At 46.2% G+C, this 19,164-nt stretch overlaps 2 protein-coding genes and 1 long non-coding RNA gene across 6 annotated transcripts in view; 1 reads left to right on the top strand and 2 right to left on the bottom strand.

Moving 5' to 3' along the window:
• Positions 1-1,970: 1,970 nt before the first annotated feature.
• LOC136641640 (uncharacterized) lies at positions 1,971-3,826 on the bottom strand. The gene is made up of 2 exons (XR_010793899.1): positions 3,436-3,826; positions 1,971-2,413 (listed from the first exon to the last, which is right to left on the bottom strand). It is a non-coding gene; the product is annotated as an uncharacterized lncRNA (long non-coding RNA).
• LOC136641639 (ras-related protein Rab-7a-like) lies at positions 3,151-15,536 on the top strand. Of its 3 annotated transcripts, XM_066617607.1 has the most exons (6): positions 3,151-3,239; positions 3,460-3,528; positions 7,407-7,533; positions 10,657-10,875; positions 11,516-11,641; positions 14,894-15,536. In XM_066617607.1, the coding sequence occupies exons 2-6, from the start codon at positions 3,482-3,484 to the stop codon at positions 14,987-14,989; spliced, it is 615 nt and encodes a 204-aa protein (XP_066473704.1). In that variant the 5' UTR covers positions 3,151-3,239; positions 3,460-3,481; the 3' UTR covers positions 14,990-15,536. The 3 variants fall into 3 exon arrangements, with proteins under 3 accessions (XP_066473704.1, XP_066473705.1, XP_066473706.1); XM_066617608.1 differs by lacking the exon at positions 3,151-3,239 and having other exon boundaries at positions 3,257-3,528; XM_066617609.1 differs by lacking the exons at positions 3,151-3,239; positions 14,894-15,536 and adding an exon at positions 11,852-12,261 and having other exon boundaries at positions 3,257-3,528.
• HCFC1 (host cell factor C1) overlaps positions 12,322-19,164 on the bottom strand; it is a 24,381-nt gene continuing 17,538 nt past the window's right edge. For both annotated transcript variants that reach the window (XM_066617606.1, XM_066617605.1), the window contains exons 19-26: positions 18,519-19,047; positions 17,976-18,347; positions 17,278-17,399; positions 17,053-17,190; positions 16,722-16,907; positions 16,244-16,541; positions 15,099-15,162; positions 12,322-13,782 (exon numbers count right to left, since the gene is read on the bottom strand). In XM_066617606.1, the coding sequence (XP_066473703.1) occupies positions 13,743-13,782; positions 15,099-15,162; positions 16,244-16,541; positions 16,722-16,907; positions 17,053-17,190; positions 17,278-17,399; positions 17,976-18,347; positions 18,519-19,047 (1,749 nt within the window). In that variant the 3' untranslated portion in view covers positions 12,322-13,742. The remainder of the gene's footprint in view (positions 13,783-15,098; positions 15,163-16,243; positions 16,542-16,721; positions 16,908-17,052; positions 17,191-17,277; positions 17,400-17,975; positions 18,348-18,518; positions 19,048-19,164) is intronic.

The following is a 19,164-nucleotide window of genomic DNA, read 5'->3' as shown; positions in this document are numbered from 1 at the left end:
GAGGAATAACAGGACAACAACAATGTTGTTGTTCAACATTCAACGTTTTTATAATCTCAATAATCCTAACAACCCTCACAACCCTGTGTCTTAGTTTAGAGTTATAAAATTGTAGGCGTAGGGCTGAGGCTGACAAGAACAGTGGTCTGCCAAATGCTGTTTAGTGAGTTTATGAGTTTATGAAGTAGATATGCCAGTTGACTCCACAGCAGAGGTGGCTGCATCAGTGGGAGTCACAAGAAATGATAGCGCATAGACACTGGAATGTCATTGGTGCATCAGGTGAGCAATCTACCCCAGCAGCAATAAAAGTAGCTGCCACCATCATCCAAAGTCAAGGGTGCCCTCTAGAGAAATTGTTGGGTAAAGTGGAGGGATTGACTATGGCCACAAGGCGGAGGAAAGTTCGTTCCACAGGAATGATGTGGCAATGAAGCCAGATATTTTGCTGCCACCAAAAGAATCTTGCTGGTAGGGAAAGAACTGGTGTCAGAACATACTTTAGGCCACATCACAGCTACAGTGATTCCAGGCAAAGGAGGTTAGGCTCACTTACATTTAACCCTTGGGTAGAAGAGAATTTTGACAAGTGCAGCTTTTCTCACACTGACGGTATGACAAGCTGCCCTTTCCAAATCCCCTCTTCTTTTATGGGATTACTACTGATGGCTAGTATTCATCTGCAATTGATCATGTATATAAGACAGATTTTTTATGTGAAGATCAGTGTTAGTTTTGCATATACACTAACACTATACTATAAGGACTATACTGCACTATACAGATAAATGTATTGAACCCTATGGAAAGTGAAACCCTATGGAAAGTCCTTTCTTACCTTATTCTATAAAGTTTCTTGTACATTTGCTACACAGTATAGCTATCAAAACTAATAAGACATGTCCCACTCACTGTTTTTGAAATTTCTTCCTCTCTTCCAGACTAATAGTGAGGGAAAAAAATACTCTGATTTTATTTCTTTCATTTTTAAGCACAACCTCATATTGTTCCAAAACTGAGCCCACCAGGGTGTTCATTCAACCTTGGCTTCAAGACATCCTGCCATATCATTATTGTTCTTAAGCGTGTATACAGCACTCTACGCTGCAATCCTATGCCCACTTACATAGGTATAAGCACCATCACACAGTGAGACTATCTTCCAAGTAATCTTCCAAGCCTTTGACTAAGGCTAGCTAGTGAGTTCATAGCAAGGTAACATTTGTAAATCTTACACCAAGCCATGGTGTAGATCAGGGCTCTTTTTGGCATCAAATATCTGGCATGGTGTTGAGGACTGGAAAAAAAAATTTAAACATAAAATTTAAATAAATAAATTAGAGATGGAATTTAGATGAGTGAATGAATGGGCTCATTCATTCAACCTCTCTGGCTGTGCTCTGGTTGTGTTCAGCTGAGTGGGCCAGAGGCTTTCAGGGGACAAGAGCCTGGCTGCAGGCCGGATAGAGGCTTGCTGCTGGCTGCATCTGGTCCTCGGGGCGGGGTTTGGAGACCCCTGGTGTAGATCAATGGTTCCCAACCTGGGGTATGTGTACCCCCAGGGGTACTTGCCAAAATCTTTAGGAGTACTCGAAAAAAACAGAATAATGGTGGGAAAAGGCAGGTCTGTATTAGAATGCCTTGCAGAGCAGGTATTAGAGTGCCTTGTGGGGCTAATATGAGAGGTACAATTTATGGAAATTGGCTGCTAAGGGGTATGCAAGTGAAAAAATGTTGGTAACTACTGGTAGATGTCCCCAGAACCAGATTTATGCCCAAGCTAAGTAAGCTGCCACTTAGAGCCTCACATTACAAAGGACTTCTACATATGAACTTTTTTCAAGTTTTATGTCATCTTTGAAAAAAAGACATTATATTTATTTATTTATATTTATAAATATATATATATTTATATATATTTATTTGTGCTAGAAAGAATCTGTAAAAAGTATTAGAAAGAAGAAAATCTATATTTTTTATTGTTTTATTGTACTTTTTAAGTTTCCACATGTCCACCACCATTAGTAATACAAAGGTAATACAATTTTGCAGTTCTCTAAACACATTTGCCAATTGATTTACAGTAATGACTGAAACCACATTAGTTGTTTTAGCTTTCAAGTCTTCTAATGAACGAGGTTTACTTGCATACACAATTGTTTTCACATGTCCCCATAAAAAAAATCTAATGGAGTCAAGTCTGGCGAACGTGGGGGCCAGACCGCAGCTTATCATGGACAGAGCCTGTCTCTTTGAATTTCTTCATCCATTTGGTAATAGAGTTCCTATGAGGTGGTTCTTTACTGTATTCAGTTCTAAACTTTCTTTGTACAGCAACAGTAGATTTCAGTTCAGCCAACCAAAGGACACAGTTTACTTTTTCTTCTGTTGAAGCCATGGGTCATAAGTAATTCTGAAAATGAAGAGTTTTTAAAGTTTAGCAAAATTGTTAAAAATATTGTGTTGAAGAAATGCTCAATAACTTTACTAAAAACTAGGTACACTAGGCTTTCTAATACTTTTTACAGATTCTTTCTAGCACAAATTCTTACAAAGTTATAAATTTTTTAAAGTGCACACAGACTTTACAGACACCCTGTATGTGTATATATTCATAGGTGGTAAAACAAAAACCTCAAATATCTTGCACTAAGGCTGCAGTCCTATGCATTCTTATCTGGGTCCCATTGAACACAGGCCCATTGAACACAGGCGTGGGTTGGCACTGAAAGTCTATTTGCATTATGAAGTTGTCTATGCAGCTGGTCTGGGCCTCCCATTTAAGCAGCCGCACAGGATCCGAATGTCAAATGTGAATGGACTGTCTTGCAAAACCGATGTCCCAGGCGAGGCCCTCAAGCCCTGCGTCTGAATTCTCTTGAGAGCCTCTGCTACTCAGTCTTGCCAGCAGGTCTTCCATTCCGCGCCTGGTGCTGGAGACACCCGGGAAGCGCCCCCTTGAACCGAGCCCTTATCTTGTGCTCGTTCCTAGGCGAGGAGGAAGGCATGCCCTTTGCATGTGCTCAGAGGCACTCTTCCAGGGTTGACATCAGCCATTCTCAGTTAGTTCCGGGACTCGGTCTGGACAATTGAAGCCTTTGCGCACTGCTGATCCGGCGGTGCTTTCGGTTCGTCCCAGCCCAGCCCAGCCCAGCCCCTTTGCCTCTTCCCAGGCTTAGCTGAAAGGCACCTCGGCAGCTCCCTTTTCCTTCTCCGCCCCTTCAGCTCTGATAAGCCAGGTAGGAATGCGAGCCGCGGGAGCTCGCCGGAGGAGCCTGCGAAAGTCCCCCTGCTGCCGCGAGGGCACAGCCAGGAGCTGCAAGCGGCTGGGCAGCCAAAGCAGCTCCGGAGCCCTTGCAAGGGAAGGCGCACCTGCGGGGCAGGCGGCGAAGCGGGGCGTGGGGAGGGGCCTGCTCCCGCTCCTGCTGCCCTCACCCTCCTTCTGTCTCTCCTTCCCAGGTTCTGGCGGAAGCGCCCCGTTATGTTCAGACGTTCGCATCTGAAGATCCTCCTGATTGGGAGTTCGGGGTAAGGAAGGCGAAGAGCGAGCACTCGGTGCCCGGTATGGGCAGGCAGCGCTGGTGGGCGGGGGCGGCCTCGGGCACCTGCTGCAGCTGCCCAGCCTGGAAGGCACCCAGAAGGTGGGGCGGGCTTGCAGGCGAAAGTCGGCGAGCGTAGCAGTGACCTCCCGCCTCCAGGGACCCGCTAGGGCTCGAGTGGAGGTGCAACTCCCCTTCCGGCGTCCAGGCTCCGCTCTCGCCCTTTGGCTTCTGCCCCAAGCCCTGCCTGCAAGCCAGTTCTGGTTTCGGCCCTTCCCGCTCGCCTGCCCTGTGCGCAGGGAGCTGCGGAGCCCCGCTCGGAGCTGCGCACGCGCACCTCGGCGCCCAGCAGGATGCTCAAGTTGCCAGTCCTCACTCTCCCCGCGAGTGTCGAGACCGGAAGGGAAGGGGGTGCGTGCTGCTGCTGCTGCTGCATTGCACACTACTGGGTAGTGCAGCAGAAATGGGCTGCTTTCTTAAAAAAAACATCCGCAATAAAAAAGTCAAGTTCAGGTGGGAGGCCAGTTCTACCTACCTGGTTGACCTGGGCTCTGAAGTTGAGACAGTGCTGATGCCTGTCCCTGCGACAGACGCCCCTGCATCTGGAGCTTCAACGTAGCTATCATGGTTAATAACCACTGATAGAACATAGTCCACCGCCAACGTTTAGAACCCACTTTAAAAGTAAGCTAAGCCAGTATACAACCCTCCAACCAACTGCATCACTAGGGTTGGTGGCACCTGGTCTGATAACTCATGGTGTAACCCCCATTAACTTTATTTCACTATAGAGCAGTACAGGTTACCCAACCAGTCACCAACAAAAAAAAGTGGCCAGCTGGATGATACTCACACCACTGAATCGTAGTATTAGCTCTGATACATGGGAAAAGGGAACTGGCTCTTAATAACAGCTTCTTGGTTCCATGCTGTGTCATCATAACACCTCATTAGCTCTCAAACACTCGGACTCTTTGGTCAGTTTTGAGTTAAGAAAATCCACTTTTTGTAGCATGAGGCAGTTGTATTTTTCTTTTCTGGTTATTTGGCTATAGCTTTTGATAGAACACAAATATTTCAATGCAGTTTGTTTCATTGCATTCTACTGTCAATTATGCATCAATGGTATAACATGATAGTATTATTCCTAAAAACAACAATTTTCACAAGTTTGGTCACTGATGGTGTCACCACTCCCCAAGGCTGTCACCTTACTAACATCTTATTGGTTCCATTAGCTAATCATCTTCAAACACTCAGTCTCATTGATCCATTTTCTGAATAAATAAATGTACTTTTTGTTACATAAGACAGTTGCATTTTTGTTTTCTGGGTTTTTTGGCTATAGCTTTTGATGGAATGAAGATATTTCACTCCAGTTTTTTTTCATTGCATTCAGCTGTAAATTACGCATCAAATGGTATATAACAGTGGTTCTCAAGCTTTTAGCACCGGGATCCACTTTTTAGAATGAGAATCTATTAGGACCCACTGAAAGTGATATCATGACCAGAAGTGACATCATCAACAGGAAGAGTTTTAACAATTCTAGGCTGCAATCCTACCCACACTTATCCAGGAGTAAGTTCCACACACTATCATTGTTAAAAGCATATACAGAGTAGCCTATTAAAAGTACAGATCTGTAACGTTTCCCCAAATGCTGAAACATACCTTGGTAGCATTAAGTCTAATATATTAAAAATAAACTATTGAAATGAATGGGGATCCACCTGAAATTGGCTCACAGTTTGAGAAACACTGGTATATAATATGATGATATTATTCCTAAAAACCACAATTTCAGTTACTAGTGGTGTCACCACCAACCCCTGGGTGTCACCTTACTCTTACTGCAGTGGTTCTCAAACACTTAGCACTGGTACCTGCTTTTTAGAATGATTATCTGTGCAGGACCCACCTGAAGTAATGCCTTGGCTGGACATGATATCAAAGAAATTAAAATAAATATAAATAATTAAAGTAAAGCAAAAATAATAAAACAAGGGGAAGCCAGCCCTGTTCCACCAAGTGAATTTTGTCTGTAGCCTGCCTGCAATCATAGCCCCACTCCCCCCCCCCCAAATCAGTTAAGATTTTCAGCCCTACCCAGTGCCCAGTTCAATTTAAGTTCTTCTATTTAAACCAGTGGTTTAGCTCTGGTTTAAACACATTTAGCTCTGGGACCCACTTTTTAAAATTAGAATCTGTCAAAACCCACCAGAAGTGATGTCATGACCAGGAGTGACATAAAGCAGGGAAATTTTTAACAATTCTAGGCTGCAATTCCAGGAGTAAGTCCCATTTACTATCATTGTTAAAAGAACATACATAGTAGCTTGTTAAACTTACAGGTCTGTAACATTTCCACAAATGCAGTCACATGCCATGATAGCATCAAGTCTAATATATTAAGAATAAAATATTAAAATGAATGGGGACCCACCTGAAATTGGCTTGCAACCTATCTAGTGGGTCCCAACCCACAGTTTGAGAAACACTGATTTAAACCATGTCACCATCAGGACACCCCTAGCATTATAAGCCAGAAAAAGAAAAATCACCTTACCGTCCAAACCTCTGTTTTACTCCTTTTATTTGGGGGGGGGGGCTGCCTTCTGGAGCATTTGTTGAGCTCCACTTTCACCAGATCGGGACCATTCCGGTGGCCTTTCATTCCTCTTTGCCTGACCTAACCATGAGTCAAGGCACCTTTGCTATTTGTCAACACCAACATGTAGCTGTTTTGCTTTCCATAGGGTTCAATACAGTTCATTCTTGCGTGTTTTGGGGGGTTGCGTTTATTGAATCAGGACCAATCTGGTGCCATTGGATTCCTCTCAGCCTGTCCTTTCCAATGGACTATGGCAAGCTTGCCTACTTGCATGCAAATGCACAATATGGCTAAGTTTCACTTTCCATAGGGCTCCATGCATTTGTCATTTGTTACAGTTGCATTTTTGTTTTTTGGCCATAACATTTGATAGAATAGAGATATTTCACTGTTTTTTCCCATTGTGTTTTACTGTAAAGTACACATTCAATGTCCAGCATGATGGGGTCATTCCTAACCACCGCGATTTTAGCAATTTTGCTCACTAGTGGTATCACCCCCCCAAGGGTGACACCCGGGGCTGTTGGCCCCCTTGCCCCCCTTACTACCCTAGTGCTCTCTATCCTGCCCTGCAGCTCTGTACCCTGTATTTTCAGTGGTTGCTGAACTAGGTGGTACATGACCCACCTGAAATTAGCTTGTGACCCACTTAGTGGGTCCTGACCCAGTTGGATTGAGACATGCTGTCATAGAGTATAACAGCATTTCTCAAAGTGTGCTCCAAGGAGCTATGGGGCTTCCTGAGACCCTTTCAGCGACTCCATGAGTACACCATTAAGTGGCTGCTATCTGCTTAGCACTGTGCCACATGTGTGGAGCCTCCTGGAGAGTCCACTTAGGAGCATAAAGGGCTCTGGAGACCAAAAGGCTTGAGAGCTGCTGTAGTATGCTTAGGTAGTCATAGGGAGGTACAGGAAACGATATGAGGTACTGAATTTTGGCACTTAACTTTTTTAGTCCAAGCTTCCCTATGTGTTCCCCCTGCAATCATAATAGTCAATATCATTTTTAAAAAATAAAAGCTGGAGTTCTTCAGCTGCTGAATTCTGCACCCTATAGCATACTATAGGGTTTCTCCACTTCCCTCACAGTGCATATACAGAGGCAGTAATGGAGTTGGAAAATGGAAAGGAAACTTCTCTTTTACCAGGAGAGGACTAGCTCTAAACACAGCCTTTCAAAGGCTAAAGGGAGGAAAGAGGGCACTAACTGGTTTACAGGATTTAATGTTGACACTGCTGCATTCCTCACAGGGTAGGCAAGTCAGCCCTGATGAACCAGTATGTTAACAACCGCTTCAGCAGCCGCTACAGAGCCACCATTGGAGCAGATTTCCTCAGCAAAGAAGTACACATAGATGGACGCACAATAACAGTGCAGGTAAGTTCAAGCTAAGGTTAACCCATTGCCATTTTCATGCATTTGTCTCTCTCTCTCTCTCTCTCTCACACACACACACACACACACACACACACACACACACACACTCTTTTGCCTTCAAGATAAAACAAAGCCTTGCAGCATTTTAAAGCCAGAATGAGTGTCCAGAATAAAGCAAACATTTGTGCATTCAAACCATCTCATACATAAAGTCTTCTCTCCATAATAAAAATTTGTTAGGCCTGAAGAGGCACCACAGGTCTCTGCTGTGTTTCTTGCAGTAAACCAACCCCTTCATAATTATCTTTGACAACAGAGAAGCAGTTTTCCACTTCTGTTTCCTCTTGCAATTTGTGTAAAGGCAGTTCAAGGGTTCTTAAATCTCTCCATAACCCCAAATAAGTTATAGATCACTTCAGAGTCTTAGAAACCCACTTCAGCCCTCTTGAGTTGTAAGACTTACTTAAAACACTTTGGGCGCAATCCTAACCAACTTTCCAGCACTGGCATACCTGTGCCAGTGGGGCAGTCATGGAGGCCTCCTCAAGGTACGGCAATGTTTGTTCCCTTACCTCGAAGTTGCATTGCCCTTACCTCAGTGCTGGAAAGTTGGTTAGGATTGCAGCCTTCATTCTTCCCACGAGAAGCTTACATATGTTTCCCCCATGATTTCCCATCAAAGCATGTTTACCAAACCTAGGCCAACTCACCGTAGATACTCGCCTATAAGTCGATCCAAGTCGAGGGCAGGTTTTGAGCCAACAATCATGGAATTTTCTATGACCCTCGGATAAGTTGGGGGTTAAACTTAGGGGGGTGTCTGACTATAGTTTTGTCTGATTTTACTTGAGGCCAGATCCTGAAAAATAACCCACCACTAATTGTTACCTAAGAACTGTAGTCTCTAATTTATTAAAAACATAGTAAAAGATCATAAAATACATTTTTATTCTTTTTAAATTCTGTTCTTCACCTTTTTGTAAGCACTATCAGAGTAAGTGCACTGGTATGTAAACAACATACCAGTAAAACAGTGGTTCCTAACCTGGTATTCATGTACTCCCAGGGACACTCAACAGGACCTTTAGGGGTACTTGAAAAAGAATGGCATAATGCAGGTCATGCTCCAGAATGCCTTGCAAGACAGGAATGCCTTACCAGGACCAGCAAGGCAGGAAGAGGGATAGCTAGTTGGCTGTGAAAGCTAATAGCTAGTTTTTGGTCATCAATTCATCTATGAACCAGTGATTGAAAACCAGCACAGTAAAAAAGCTGAAACATAATATGGAAAGTGATCAATCACCCAGAATTTCTCAGCACACTTCTGGTGCAAAACAGTGCAAAGGCAGTTCTTCAAACAGATGAAAAGAGAAAATATCTGATGAAAACATGAAGTCTGGGTTTTCATATGGAGGAGATGAAGGCTTGTATTATTAATTACAAACATTTTGCTAATATGAAGGGTACAATTTATGGAAATGGGCTGCCAAGGGATATGCAAGTGAAAAAGGTTGGGAACCACTGCAGGAGAACCAGGAATCAAATCCACCTTTAAGGTGTCTGGTGTGTTAAGCCAGAAGCTCTACGTACAACATACAACCCATAACACATAACTGGGAGTGTGCAATTCAATTCACAGCAGAGAGATGCAGCTACATATATTTGCAACCCTTTTTACTCAGAAGTAGACCCACTGCTTTCCATGGGTGTTATTCTTAAGTAAGGGTGCATTGAATTGTAGCCTGCTTCAGCTGGAAAGGAGGATTCCCATCTTGGTGTTTCAAAAAACAGACTTGCTTTGCAAGCATTTGCCAAGCAGAACCAGGCTGCAGCAGAAGGAAAGAGAATAAAAGGTTAACAAATTGCTTCTGAGGAGCTGTGCCTGCCTGCTGCTTGAGAAACTTGGTGCCTTTGTTCTGAGAAGAACAAAACTTCTCAGAGTTGAAAGGCTTTTCCCTCTGATTGACCCGGAGATAAGTGAGAATTGGAGCTTGATTACTTGGCAAAAGTTTCACCTACTATAGGCGAGTATCTATGGTAGCTTCAGTTGCATCAGAAACTACATCACGTGCCTTCAGACCACACTGTAGGATTTCAGCAATTATTCCATGTGAGGGCTGCACATTCCTAGAACAGTAGCAAAGCCAACATCACAGCAAAAGTAGAGAACCAGCCACTTTTGAATAACAATCCCATAGAGGCCAAGCAGCAGTCCGGATGCGAGTGATGGGATGGCCCCTCTCAAAGCCAGATACAATCCTTTGCCCCAACACCAGCTTAGTTGGCCCAAGGAAAAAACTCCTTCCTGACTCCCCACATATGGAAGCTAGTAGTAGTAGTACTATTTCCATCTATGGAAGTAATATTCAGGACTGTATGTCCTCTGCCCTAAGAAAAGCAGAGTTCAGGTACCTGTGTAAATTAGTTTTCACTTAGTCCCAGAGAGAAGCAGGGAAGTGTCAGGGTACAGTCCTGATTTAACCAGGCATTGCTCACACACTTTCAGGCAAGATATTCTGAACAGACATCCTCCTCAGCTAACCATTGTGAGCTGAGACATGGGCAGCAGATGCCCATGCAGACATGCTGCCCATGTCTCAACTCTCAATGGTTAGCTGTGGAGGATTGGTAGGATGGGAATAAATTCTTTCTACCTAATGCCACTTCCAGCTTTTCTCACCTAACCCGCTTTATTTCTGGTCTCTCAGCAGAATGGGGGAGGAGAAAGTCTTTTCCTATCCACTTCAAGATTTTAGAACAAAAGTTGTCCTGAACTGTAGTCAGCTCAGGTAACAGAGTAGTTTTGCCTAAAGTCAGATGACATACTTCCACACACCTGGGGCATGTGCTCACACAGTCCTGTTTAAATATTGACTAGATTCCTCCATTGTTTACTGAATCTCCCTAATAGCATGATAGGAGGGGCCACAAATTCACACCATCTTGAGCCTATGACAACCCCTAATTCCGGGGGGGGGGGGGGGGGAGATGGACAGGACAGAATCCATCCCTGCTGCCATCAAATGGCCCATTACTACACTACTAGAATAAAAGGGCCCAATTATGTCTTGAAGCCAGGGCCTCTTGCCTAAAGTTAGCCTCTTGCCTCTTTCCTGCCCCTAGATCTGGGACACCGCTGGCACAGAAAGGTTCCAGGCACTGGGGACTGCCCTTTACCGGGGGTCAGACTGCTGCCTCCTCGTCTTTGATGTCACATCTTCCAGTTCTTTTCAAGCCTTGGAGAAGTGGCACAAGCAGCTCATGTGGCAGATTGAGCCAGGGGAAGAGGCAAGCTTTCCTGTTGCTGTCATTGGAAACAAGACAGACCTGGAGAACCGTGAGGTGGGCTTACAATATGCGACAAAAGAAAGGAATGTAGTAAACAGAACTCCAGATCTTTATAGCACCTAATCCAGGTAGAGGCAGAGACTAATGAAGCTTCTTCACAGAACTACAGTAGGTGGGCTGTGTATAAGCCAATAACAAGCTTTAGGGGTTATATGGATTCCACACTGTTGTCATCATGTAGAATACCAAAAAGAACAGTTTGGTATCTGGTGAAGAACTAAGTCATCTGAAGAGTCTGTTTTCATTGTATAAGACCAGGGGTGGCCAAACTGCTGCTTTCACATGTGTGGCTCGCAGGAATAAATGGCAGAGTTCCTTTTGGCATCACAATTAATAGAAAAGATAATTTTTTCCCCAAGCTTTATAAATCTCAAGTATAAACCGAGAATCCACTGGATTAAAATGAAAGTTTAATGTTCAGGATAAGTAAATATATCTAAGAATTTAAATGCTTAAATATTGTGACTCTCAAACATGTCACTTGTGGTTTTCAAATCTCTGAAGTTTATCATATACGGCTCTTGTTAAGCAAGTTTGGCCTACCCCTGGTATAGACCAAAAGCACAAGCTTCAAGCTCTTAGTACTACAGAAAAAGGGGAGCACAGAGCACACACAAACCCTGTTTTTGTCTAGGTCTTTTCAGAGGAAGCTGAGGAATGGAGCATGCTTCATGAAGCCACATATTTTGAAACCAGCGCCAAAGCAGCCACAAATGTGCAAGATGTGTTTGAATGGGCCATACGCAACGTACTAAAGCATGTAAGAAACCAGTCGTATCTTGAGAGCAATAAAACCTAAATAGACCCTAGCCAGACCATGTGCCCTCATGGTAATAAGCTCCAAATAGCCCTCTACCTTCTGCATTTCCATAACGTTACAGCAAAGCTCTGCCCCAGGAGTCACTGCTTCCATTCCTAATAGCATCCATCATCTTGCCACCTCATGGCTTTTTTCTCTTTCTCACCCCAGCGCAAGGTGCCCGAGCAGCCACCACTTGACTCAGTTCACCTGGAGACCAGGCCACCAGAAGGAGCACCCCAGCAGAAGTGTGGCTGCTGATGAGCCTAAACTCAGATGGGAAGATTTCTTTTTTCTGTATACACTTGCACTGCAATTGGGGGGGGGCGCATACCCCATAGGACTCAACCAAGGACAGGTGGCAAGATGACAGCATAGTTTGTGTAGCTGACCCCATAGTCCACACCTTTGTTCCTCTGGAAAGGGCAGTCACCCAAGAGGTGAGCCACATAGTATGCTGGCCTGCTTGCATTTAAGGTCCTTGGAAATAAACATGAACTCTTCTCTCATGCCTCTCTGTGGTACAAACAGCTATAGCGCAGCCCTTCCTCTCCCCCCCCCCCCCGGAAAAAGACGCTTCTCCCAAATTTTGCCCAAAACTCCTACGGGAGTGAAAGAAGGATCCAATTTTGCAAACACAGTCTTGTTTCAAAAAAAAAAAAAAAAAAAGGACTTTAATTGTTCAAAATAGCACAAAAACGACAGATACGCAGCACTGGGGTAGAGGAAAGGGTGGATAGCCACGGGAAACTCCTATGAGGGCTATTCCTGTCTCAATGGAAAATAAATTGGCAAAGAGGTAGGAAGGGATCATAGGGATTGAACAGGGAAGGGGACACAGCGAAATACACTATAATACAAAAGACCAGGGCACAGAGCAAGGGAGGGAGGGGAGATCTGCTCCTGGGTGGTGGTGGGAATTTTTATGAGTTTTTAAGGGCTGCTTTGCCTGGCAAGCTCATTGAAACAGAGGGGCAGGGCAGGGCAACTGGTGTGCACCCTTTGGGTTTTGTACACATCTCTGCCAAATACACATAGGCTGCTCTTCTCTATGGAATGTCTGGAGAGGCAGCCAGAATGGGATGGGGTAAAGAAGATGCACATATTGCCCCCTCTCCAAGGAAGAACCTAGATTCCTGCCTCAGATGGGGAAGAGAAAGATAGCTGCACTTAGAAACATTCTCCTGCAGCCTTGTTCCTACCTTATAGCCCTGCCCCAGTAAGTCAGGCTACAGCCCCCCACCACCATTTTTTTAATTTTTTTTTCCTAAAAAATGTTTTATACAAAATAATGGAGAGGAATGGCAAGACACCTGCCTAGACAATGCCACCTTGTGGCTTGGAAAGGGATGAGCGGAGGGAAAAAATCGGCTTGTGCTGCAAAGGAGGGACTGCTGCTTGTATAGGGGAAAGAGGGAGTAGGTCAGTGGGTCAAAGCCACAAGCACCCTGGGCTGAGCATTAAAACAGCTGCTGTAGAATGAACTGCACTCCCCCCCCCCCCGCCCCAACGATCGAAGTAGCTGCATTTGTGGTCCAACCACATTACATCCCCCCTCAATAGCACAGACTCCTCTCCATTACTAACTCAGACACTAAAAACTAAACTGAGGAAGGGGGTCTGTACAGAGGCAAGAACTGGAGGCAAGGAGAACAGCTCTCCCACCCCCAACACACAGGATGCTGGGGAATACAAAAAGAACTTCATTCCTGTAACTGCAACTTGTAAAAAAACCCCAACAGCCCCCCTCCCCGGATAACAAATGCCCCTTCCACACACACCCCTAACATAAGTGTCCATGTTAACAGGGCTGCAGCAAGGGGTGGAGGAGGAGCTCCATTCTTTCTTCCCCCTTCCTAGGATGGGGCCTGGCACAGTGATGGCCCCTGTCGCATGAGCCTCTGTGTCTCTTCTCCCCCCCCCCCCAATAGTCCAGCCCCACAGTGTGTGAAATGTGCTTTCTGTGGTGCCATCTTCCTCCACACACAGAGGTGGCTGACTGGCTGGGGTTCAGGCAGAGGCTGTGGAGCAGGCAAGAAGAGGGGACAGCTGGGGGCGCCCTTCACTGCCCATCTGCTTTGGGCTTCTTTGGAGCAGTTTTCCTGAAAGAGGAAGGAAGAACAGTGAGATCCAGCTCCCTATAGCCTATTCCAGTGGTTCTCACACATTTAGCACCGGGACCCACTTTTTAGAATGAGAATCTGTCAGGGCCCACCAGAAGTGATGTCATGACTGGAAGTGACATCAACAAGCAGGAATATTTTTAACAATCCTAGGCTGCAATCCTACCTAGAATTAAGTCCCATTGACTATCATTGTTAAAAGAATATGCATAGTAGCTTGTTAAAATTACAAGTCTGTAACATTTCCCCAAATGCAGTCACATACTATGGTAGCATCAAGTCTAATCTATTAAAAAACAAAATATTGAAATGAATGGGGACCCACCTGAAATTGGTTCACGAACCACCTAGTGGGTCCTGACCCACAGTTTGAGAAACACTGGCCTATTCATTTCCAAACTGGGGGAGGGGGGAGGATCATAGCTTTATCTTCCTCTATCAGAAGACCATAAACACCGGTCAGTTTGCACATCAACCTGGACCCCCTTGACTGTGTTCTTCATTGCCCAGAAGACAAGACTCAGCCACAAAGTTGGCTTGTGATCATCCTACTGGAGCCTGACTTTTGGTGATTGCTTGACTTCTTTAAAAAAAGCTAAAAACCTCTTTTACAGTAAGGTGGTCTGGTCACGGAAGAACAAGCCAATGTTAACTGGCCCCTTCACCAGAACAATAACCTATGTCTGTATGGAGGAGGCAGAAGAGGACTGGCCTATTGATGGAAATGCTTGCTAGTCTAGCCACAACAGATTCTGCCTCCTAGTGGATGAGAAGAAAGCACCTCAGTTTTTGGATACTAGAGAGTGACAAGTAGGGAAAATGTAGACCCACTGCTGACTGAAGACATTTTCATGCATGCGAAGGAAAATCTGAAGGGCACAGCTTCCCCCTCCCCCCACAATTAAACATGAGACACAGGGCCCACTTCAGTGGGGCTGGCAATATAAGAATGTGTGTGAGCAATGCCCAGTTAATAATTTCACTGCCTTGGCCCAGACATGTCAATTCAAATGCCAGTGTCTGAAGCTGTATCTGTGCAAGCATACACACTCTCTCAAGACTAAATCCCAGTCTCCCACTCAATCCACAGGATCTATTCAGAAAAGTTCCAAGGAGATGCTACTGGAACAGAAAGGAGACCTGCACCTCTGGCCGCTGTCGAAAGGGCTCAGGCCAGCTGGAATAGAGACTTGGGAGGGGAATGAGGGAAGAAGATAACCTGATGTCCCATAAAGTGTTCTCTCCTATCAGCATCCCTCCCAACTCTAGCAAGGCACCATTAAGGAGATACTCACAGATCAGGAGAAGAAAGCGGCCGCTTGTTGGCTGGTTTTATCATGGAGCCGTCCTTACTGGACTCTGCAAAGAGAAGAGTATGTTATGTGACCTGGAGATGACACTTCATTTCCAGAGAACCTCCCTCTCATGCCCAAAGTGGGCTAAACCAGATTCTAGCAAACATCAAAGAGGTGGATAAATAATCCACCTGTCTCCAACTAAATAATCCAGGACTGACTGACCACTTCTGTCTTTTTAGCCGACCACTCTTCTCAAACAGTGGAGCAAGTGTTTATATGCAGGAGTGAGGACGTTAATATGCTGCAAACTGGCCCCTCTCACAACTGACATCTCTCAAAACTCAAGCTGTACCTTTTTTAAAGAATAGGGAGCTTTACAAATATTGAGCCCTTGAGCTCTGGGTAGAAAAAGACTTTATGGATAAAACCCATCAAGACATGCAACACCAAATAGTGATATTGCCCAAACTTTTGAAATTCTCTTTACAAATGAAACTTAAAGAACACGTCTACCCAGACTTCAATTAAAGGTTGGCAGGCCCTTCGCGCTCAAATAAAATTAACTGAAGGGCACTCAGCCCCAGGAAGATCTCATCCTACATACTGGTAGACCAGGGCTCTCCAGTCAGCGGGCTGGATCCAGTCAGTGCCCTGCTGAATCCCTCCCCCATGTGAATGGCACTTACCACTCTGTGGGGAAGCCTCTTGTTCATGCTGCAGAACCCCCCAGCCTTCAAGCTCACTTGTGCTTCTGGAATCTTTTGCCCCAGCTGGCTTTGTGTCTGGATTTCCAGGCATGCACAGCTGGCTGGTGCAAAGATTGGAGACGATTTGTGGCGCCAAAGAGAGGCCCCCCTCAGAGTGGAACAGTCAGCGCTGTCTGCACTGGGGACCAGTTTACCATCATACAGCGGTCTCCACTTTGGAGACTGCAGTGGTAGACAGAAACTGGTATAAACATGTCCAACTTTTGAGATTTCATGGCACAAAATACTACACTGAACAAGAACCAATGAGTCCTGGTAACTCATATACATGGGGATACACATACTGGATTTATTTTGCTCTCTCTCCCTCAGGGAATAAGATCACAAACAGGAGACTGTCTGCAACCCTAAGCTTCTAATTCGTCTTCCACTCACCTTGCAGCCACCGGACTTGCGTGGCAGGGCCATAGCCCTTCTCATTGCGGGCAGCAATGCGGAAGATGATGGCGGGCTTCGTGGTGTAATCTATGTGGGCATTGGAGAGACTAGCTGACTGCACCAGGCACGAAGGGCTGGGCCCACAGTAAACTCGCATGAAGGCCAGCTGAGCAGGGGCTGCAGTCTTGGGCTCGCCTGCTTGGGCACTCTGGATGGCCAAGTACACAGAGTATTCTGTGATTTTCCCAGAAGTGACTGAAGGTGGCTCCCAAGTCAGGTGGGCTCCATCTGGACTCTGAGACAGACACAAAATATCAAATAAGGAGAGTATGAAGACTGGAGCAGTTTTGTAAACAACTGCCATACCACAACAGGAAAAATAAACTAAAAACAGGTGAGACTAGGAGAGTCACTTCAGCTATCAAGAAGAGACCACTGGGATAGCAGGGCTTGGGCACAAAGAGGAACCACTTACCTTGCTAATTTTAATGGCACAGGGTGCACCCGGGAAGCCAGGCAGACAGGTCTTGAATGCCGAGATTTCACTGAAAGGGCCCCGACCGCAGGCATTAATACCTGCCACTCGGAACTTATAAGCAGTGCCAGGCTGTAGCTCCTGCTTCTTGAATTGAGTATAATCAGGGGTAGTGCCCGAGTCATCCTGCAGTGAACAGACAAGAATAAAAAAGGGACTTCAGGACTATCCTAGTGTGGCCACAACTGAGAATGGGAAGCATGTGCTGTGGCTTGGATCTTTAAGCTGAGTGCACCATCAAGGGGGCAAAAGGTATATCCAAACCACCCACCTCTGTGGCAGATGCATCATCAGGAGGCAGGAAGTAGTGTGTCACCATCATGTTGGTTGCCTTGACAACACCCACGTCAAACCACTGATTTTCCTTCTTCACAAGCACCTTTGGAGGCTGTGCAGGAGGCTCTAGTTTCTAGGCATGGTGAGGAAAACAGGGTGTAAGCTTTAGGGAGCTGAAAACTCACCCCTGCATTCCCTACCCCAATCTCCCTAAACTTACCACTGGAGCTGCTTCTATCCCATTAGCTACCTCAGCCAGAGCAGCAGCTGCCTGCAGTTTTGCTGGACTAGCCGCCACCACTACAGGTTGAGGTGCGACAAAAGTGTTAGATGGAGCAAGACCTGGAAGAGGAAGACACTAAATGAAGACCCCAGATCCCCTGTCTCCAGAGCTAGAGAACAAACCCAAGTTTGGATCAAATCTTCAGTTCTACCTTAACCAAGAGAGTGAAATAATCCAGAATCAAAAGGGTAACAAGTATCTTACAGCAAGATTGCCTGGACAGGAAACCTCACCCAAAACAGCAATCCTAACTAGAGATATATGCAGAGGAGTTCCTCCCCCTGGAAAGTTGAAAAAAACTTTGCCTTCTGACAAATAGAAGGATTAACCCACTCTGGATACCCTTCTACACTGATGGAGAAGGCGAGTTCCATACAACATGTGCTTGCTTATGAACAATGTGCATCAAAAGGAAGTGAACATGGTGGGTACAGAAAAAGGCAAACCTCCTACGGAAGATGTAGATGAAGACAACTACATCTCTCTCAAAGATAGTGACTATTTGGACTGAAGGACAAAGCAGAACACTACCGCTTCTCTCCCCCACCAGACACCTTTTTGTTTTGGTCCTCCATCACCAATATGTCCTGTTCATGCATCCTGAACTTTGTCCCCACCCCCGCAGCATCACTTACTCTCAGTGGGTGTGGGGGGCAGTAGTCCAACAGTGCTGGTGACTGCACTGGCCAACTCACTGAGACCATTGCTCTCACTGGCTGGGTCGTTGAGGCTATCGGCAGGGGCCAGGGCTTCTGTAGGCAAGTGGGAAGGCAGCGAGTGCTGAGGTGGATGTTGCTGCTGCTGTTGCTGCACGGCGGCAGCCGCTGCAGCTGCTGCTTGAGCCTCCTGAAGCTGCTGCTGCTGCTGAACAAGGGCAGCCAGTTCTTGCTGTGTGAGCACAATGGGAATTGTGGTAGTCTGACCTTCAGGGCCCTCTGAGCCCAAGTGACCCAATTCTGCCTGGGCTGCCGCCGCCGCCTCAGATGTGTCCATGGCCTCTCCAGGGCCTGTAAAAAGAGAAAACAAGGCTTTTGAGCAGGCCGCAGGAAAGATGCCAGGAGCCTCAACTTGCTAGAGTAACCATTCAACCGGCTGAAGAAAAAGGTAGATTATAGCACAGGGAGAGAAGACGATGGACAGGAATGCTCACGTCCAAAAGCTTCTTGAGGATCACTCACCCATAACAGCCTGCTGGGCAGCTTGCAAGACTGCCTGAATTGCCAGGGCTTGTGCCTCTTCTGTGGCAGCGGCTTGGGCAGCAGCCTCCGCAGCAGCTGTCACTGCCAACTCCTCCGGTGTCAAGCCCGTCACCATGAGCGTGGTGGTGCCTGCCTGGCTCTCAGCCATCAGCTCTTGGGGTAAGGCTAACTGCTCTACTTCTGGAGGGGGTGGAGCAGCAGGAGGAGCTGGTGGTGGCAACACCACCACAGCCACAGGCTCCTGGGCAGGGGTCGTGGGTGGTGCTTCGTCCACAGCATTCTGGAGCTCTGGCTGGGAAGCAGCTTCAGCCTGTGGACCTTCAGTGGGTGGAGTGCCTGCTGGTGCAGCCTGGGTTTGCTCTTGGAGCTCAGATGCTGCCATCTGCATCTCATTAGAAGGCCGAAGTGGCTCAGGGGCTCCAGATAGGGCATCTGTGCTGGTGGTGGCAGGAGCCTCAGCAGGGGGAGTTGCCTTCTCTGCAGGGGTATCAGCCAGTGATGAAATGTTCTGCAACCGGGAGGAGGAAGAATTAGAAGCCTGGATGATGGGAAAGCTGGACCTGAAAGCAAAGGGGCATGTACGGGAAGAGCAAGGGCTGTCTAGCACCCCTCCTAGTAATGATTT

The sequence above is a fragment of the Tiliqua scincoides genome, chromosome 2 (assembly GCF_035046505.1).
Source record: "Tiliqua scincoides isolate rTilSci1 chromosome 2, rTilSci1.hap2, whole genome shotgun sequence".
Classification (NCBI taxonomy): Eukaryota; Metazoa; Chordata; class Lepidosauria; order Squamata; family Scincidae; genus Tiliqua; species Tiliqua scincoides.
Note: the sequence above shows the minus strand (reverse complement) of the source record. Positions and strands in the feature narration are given on the sequence as shown.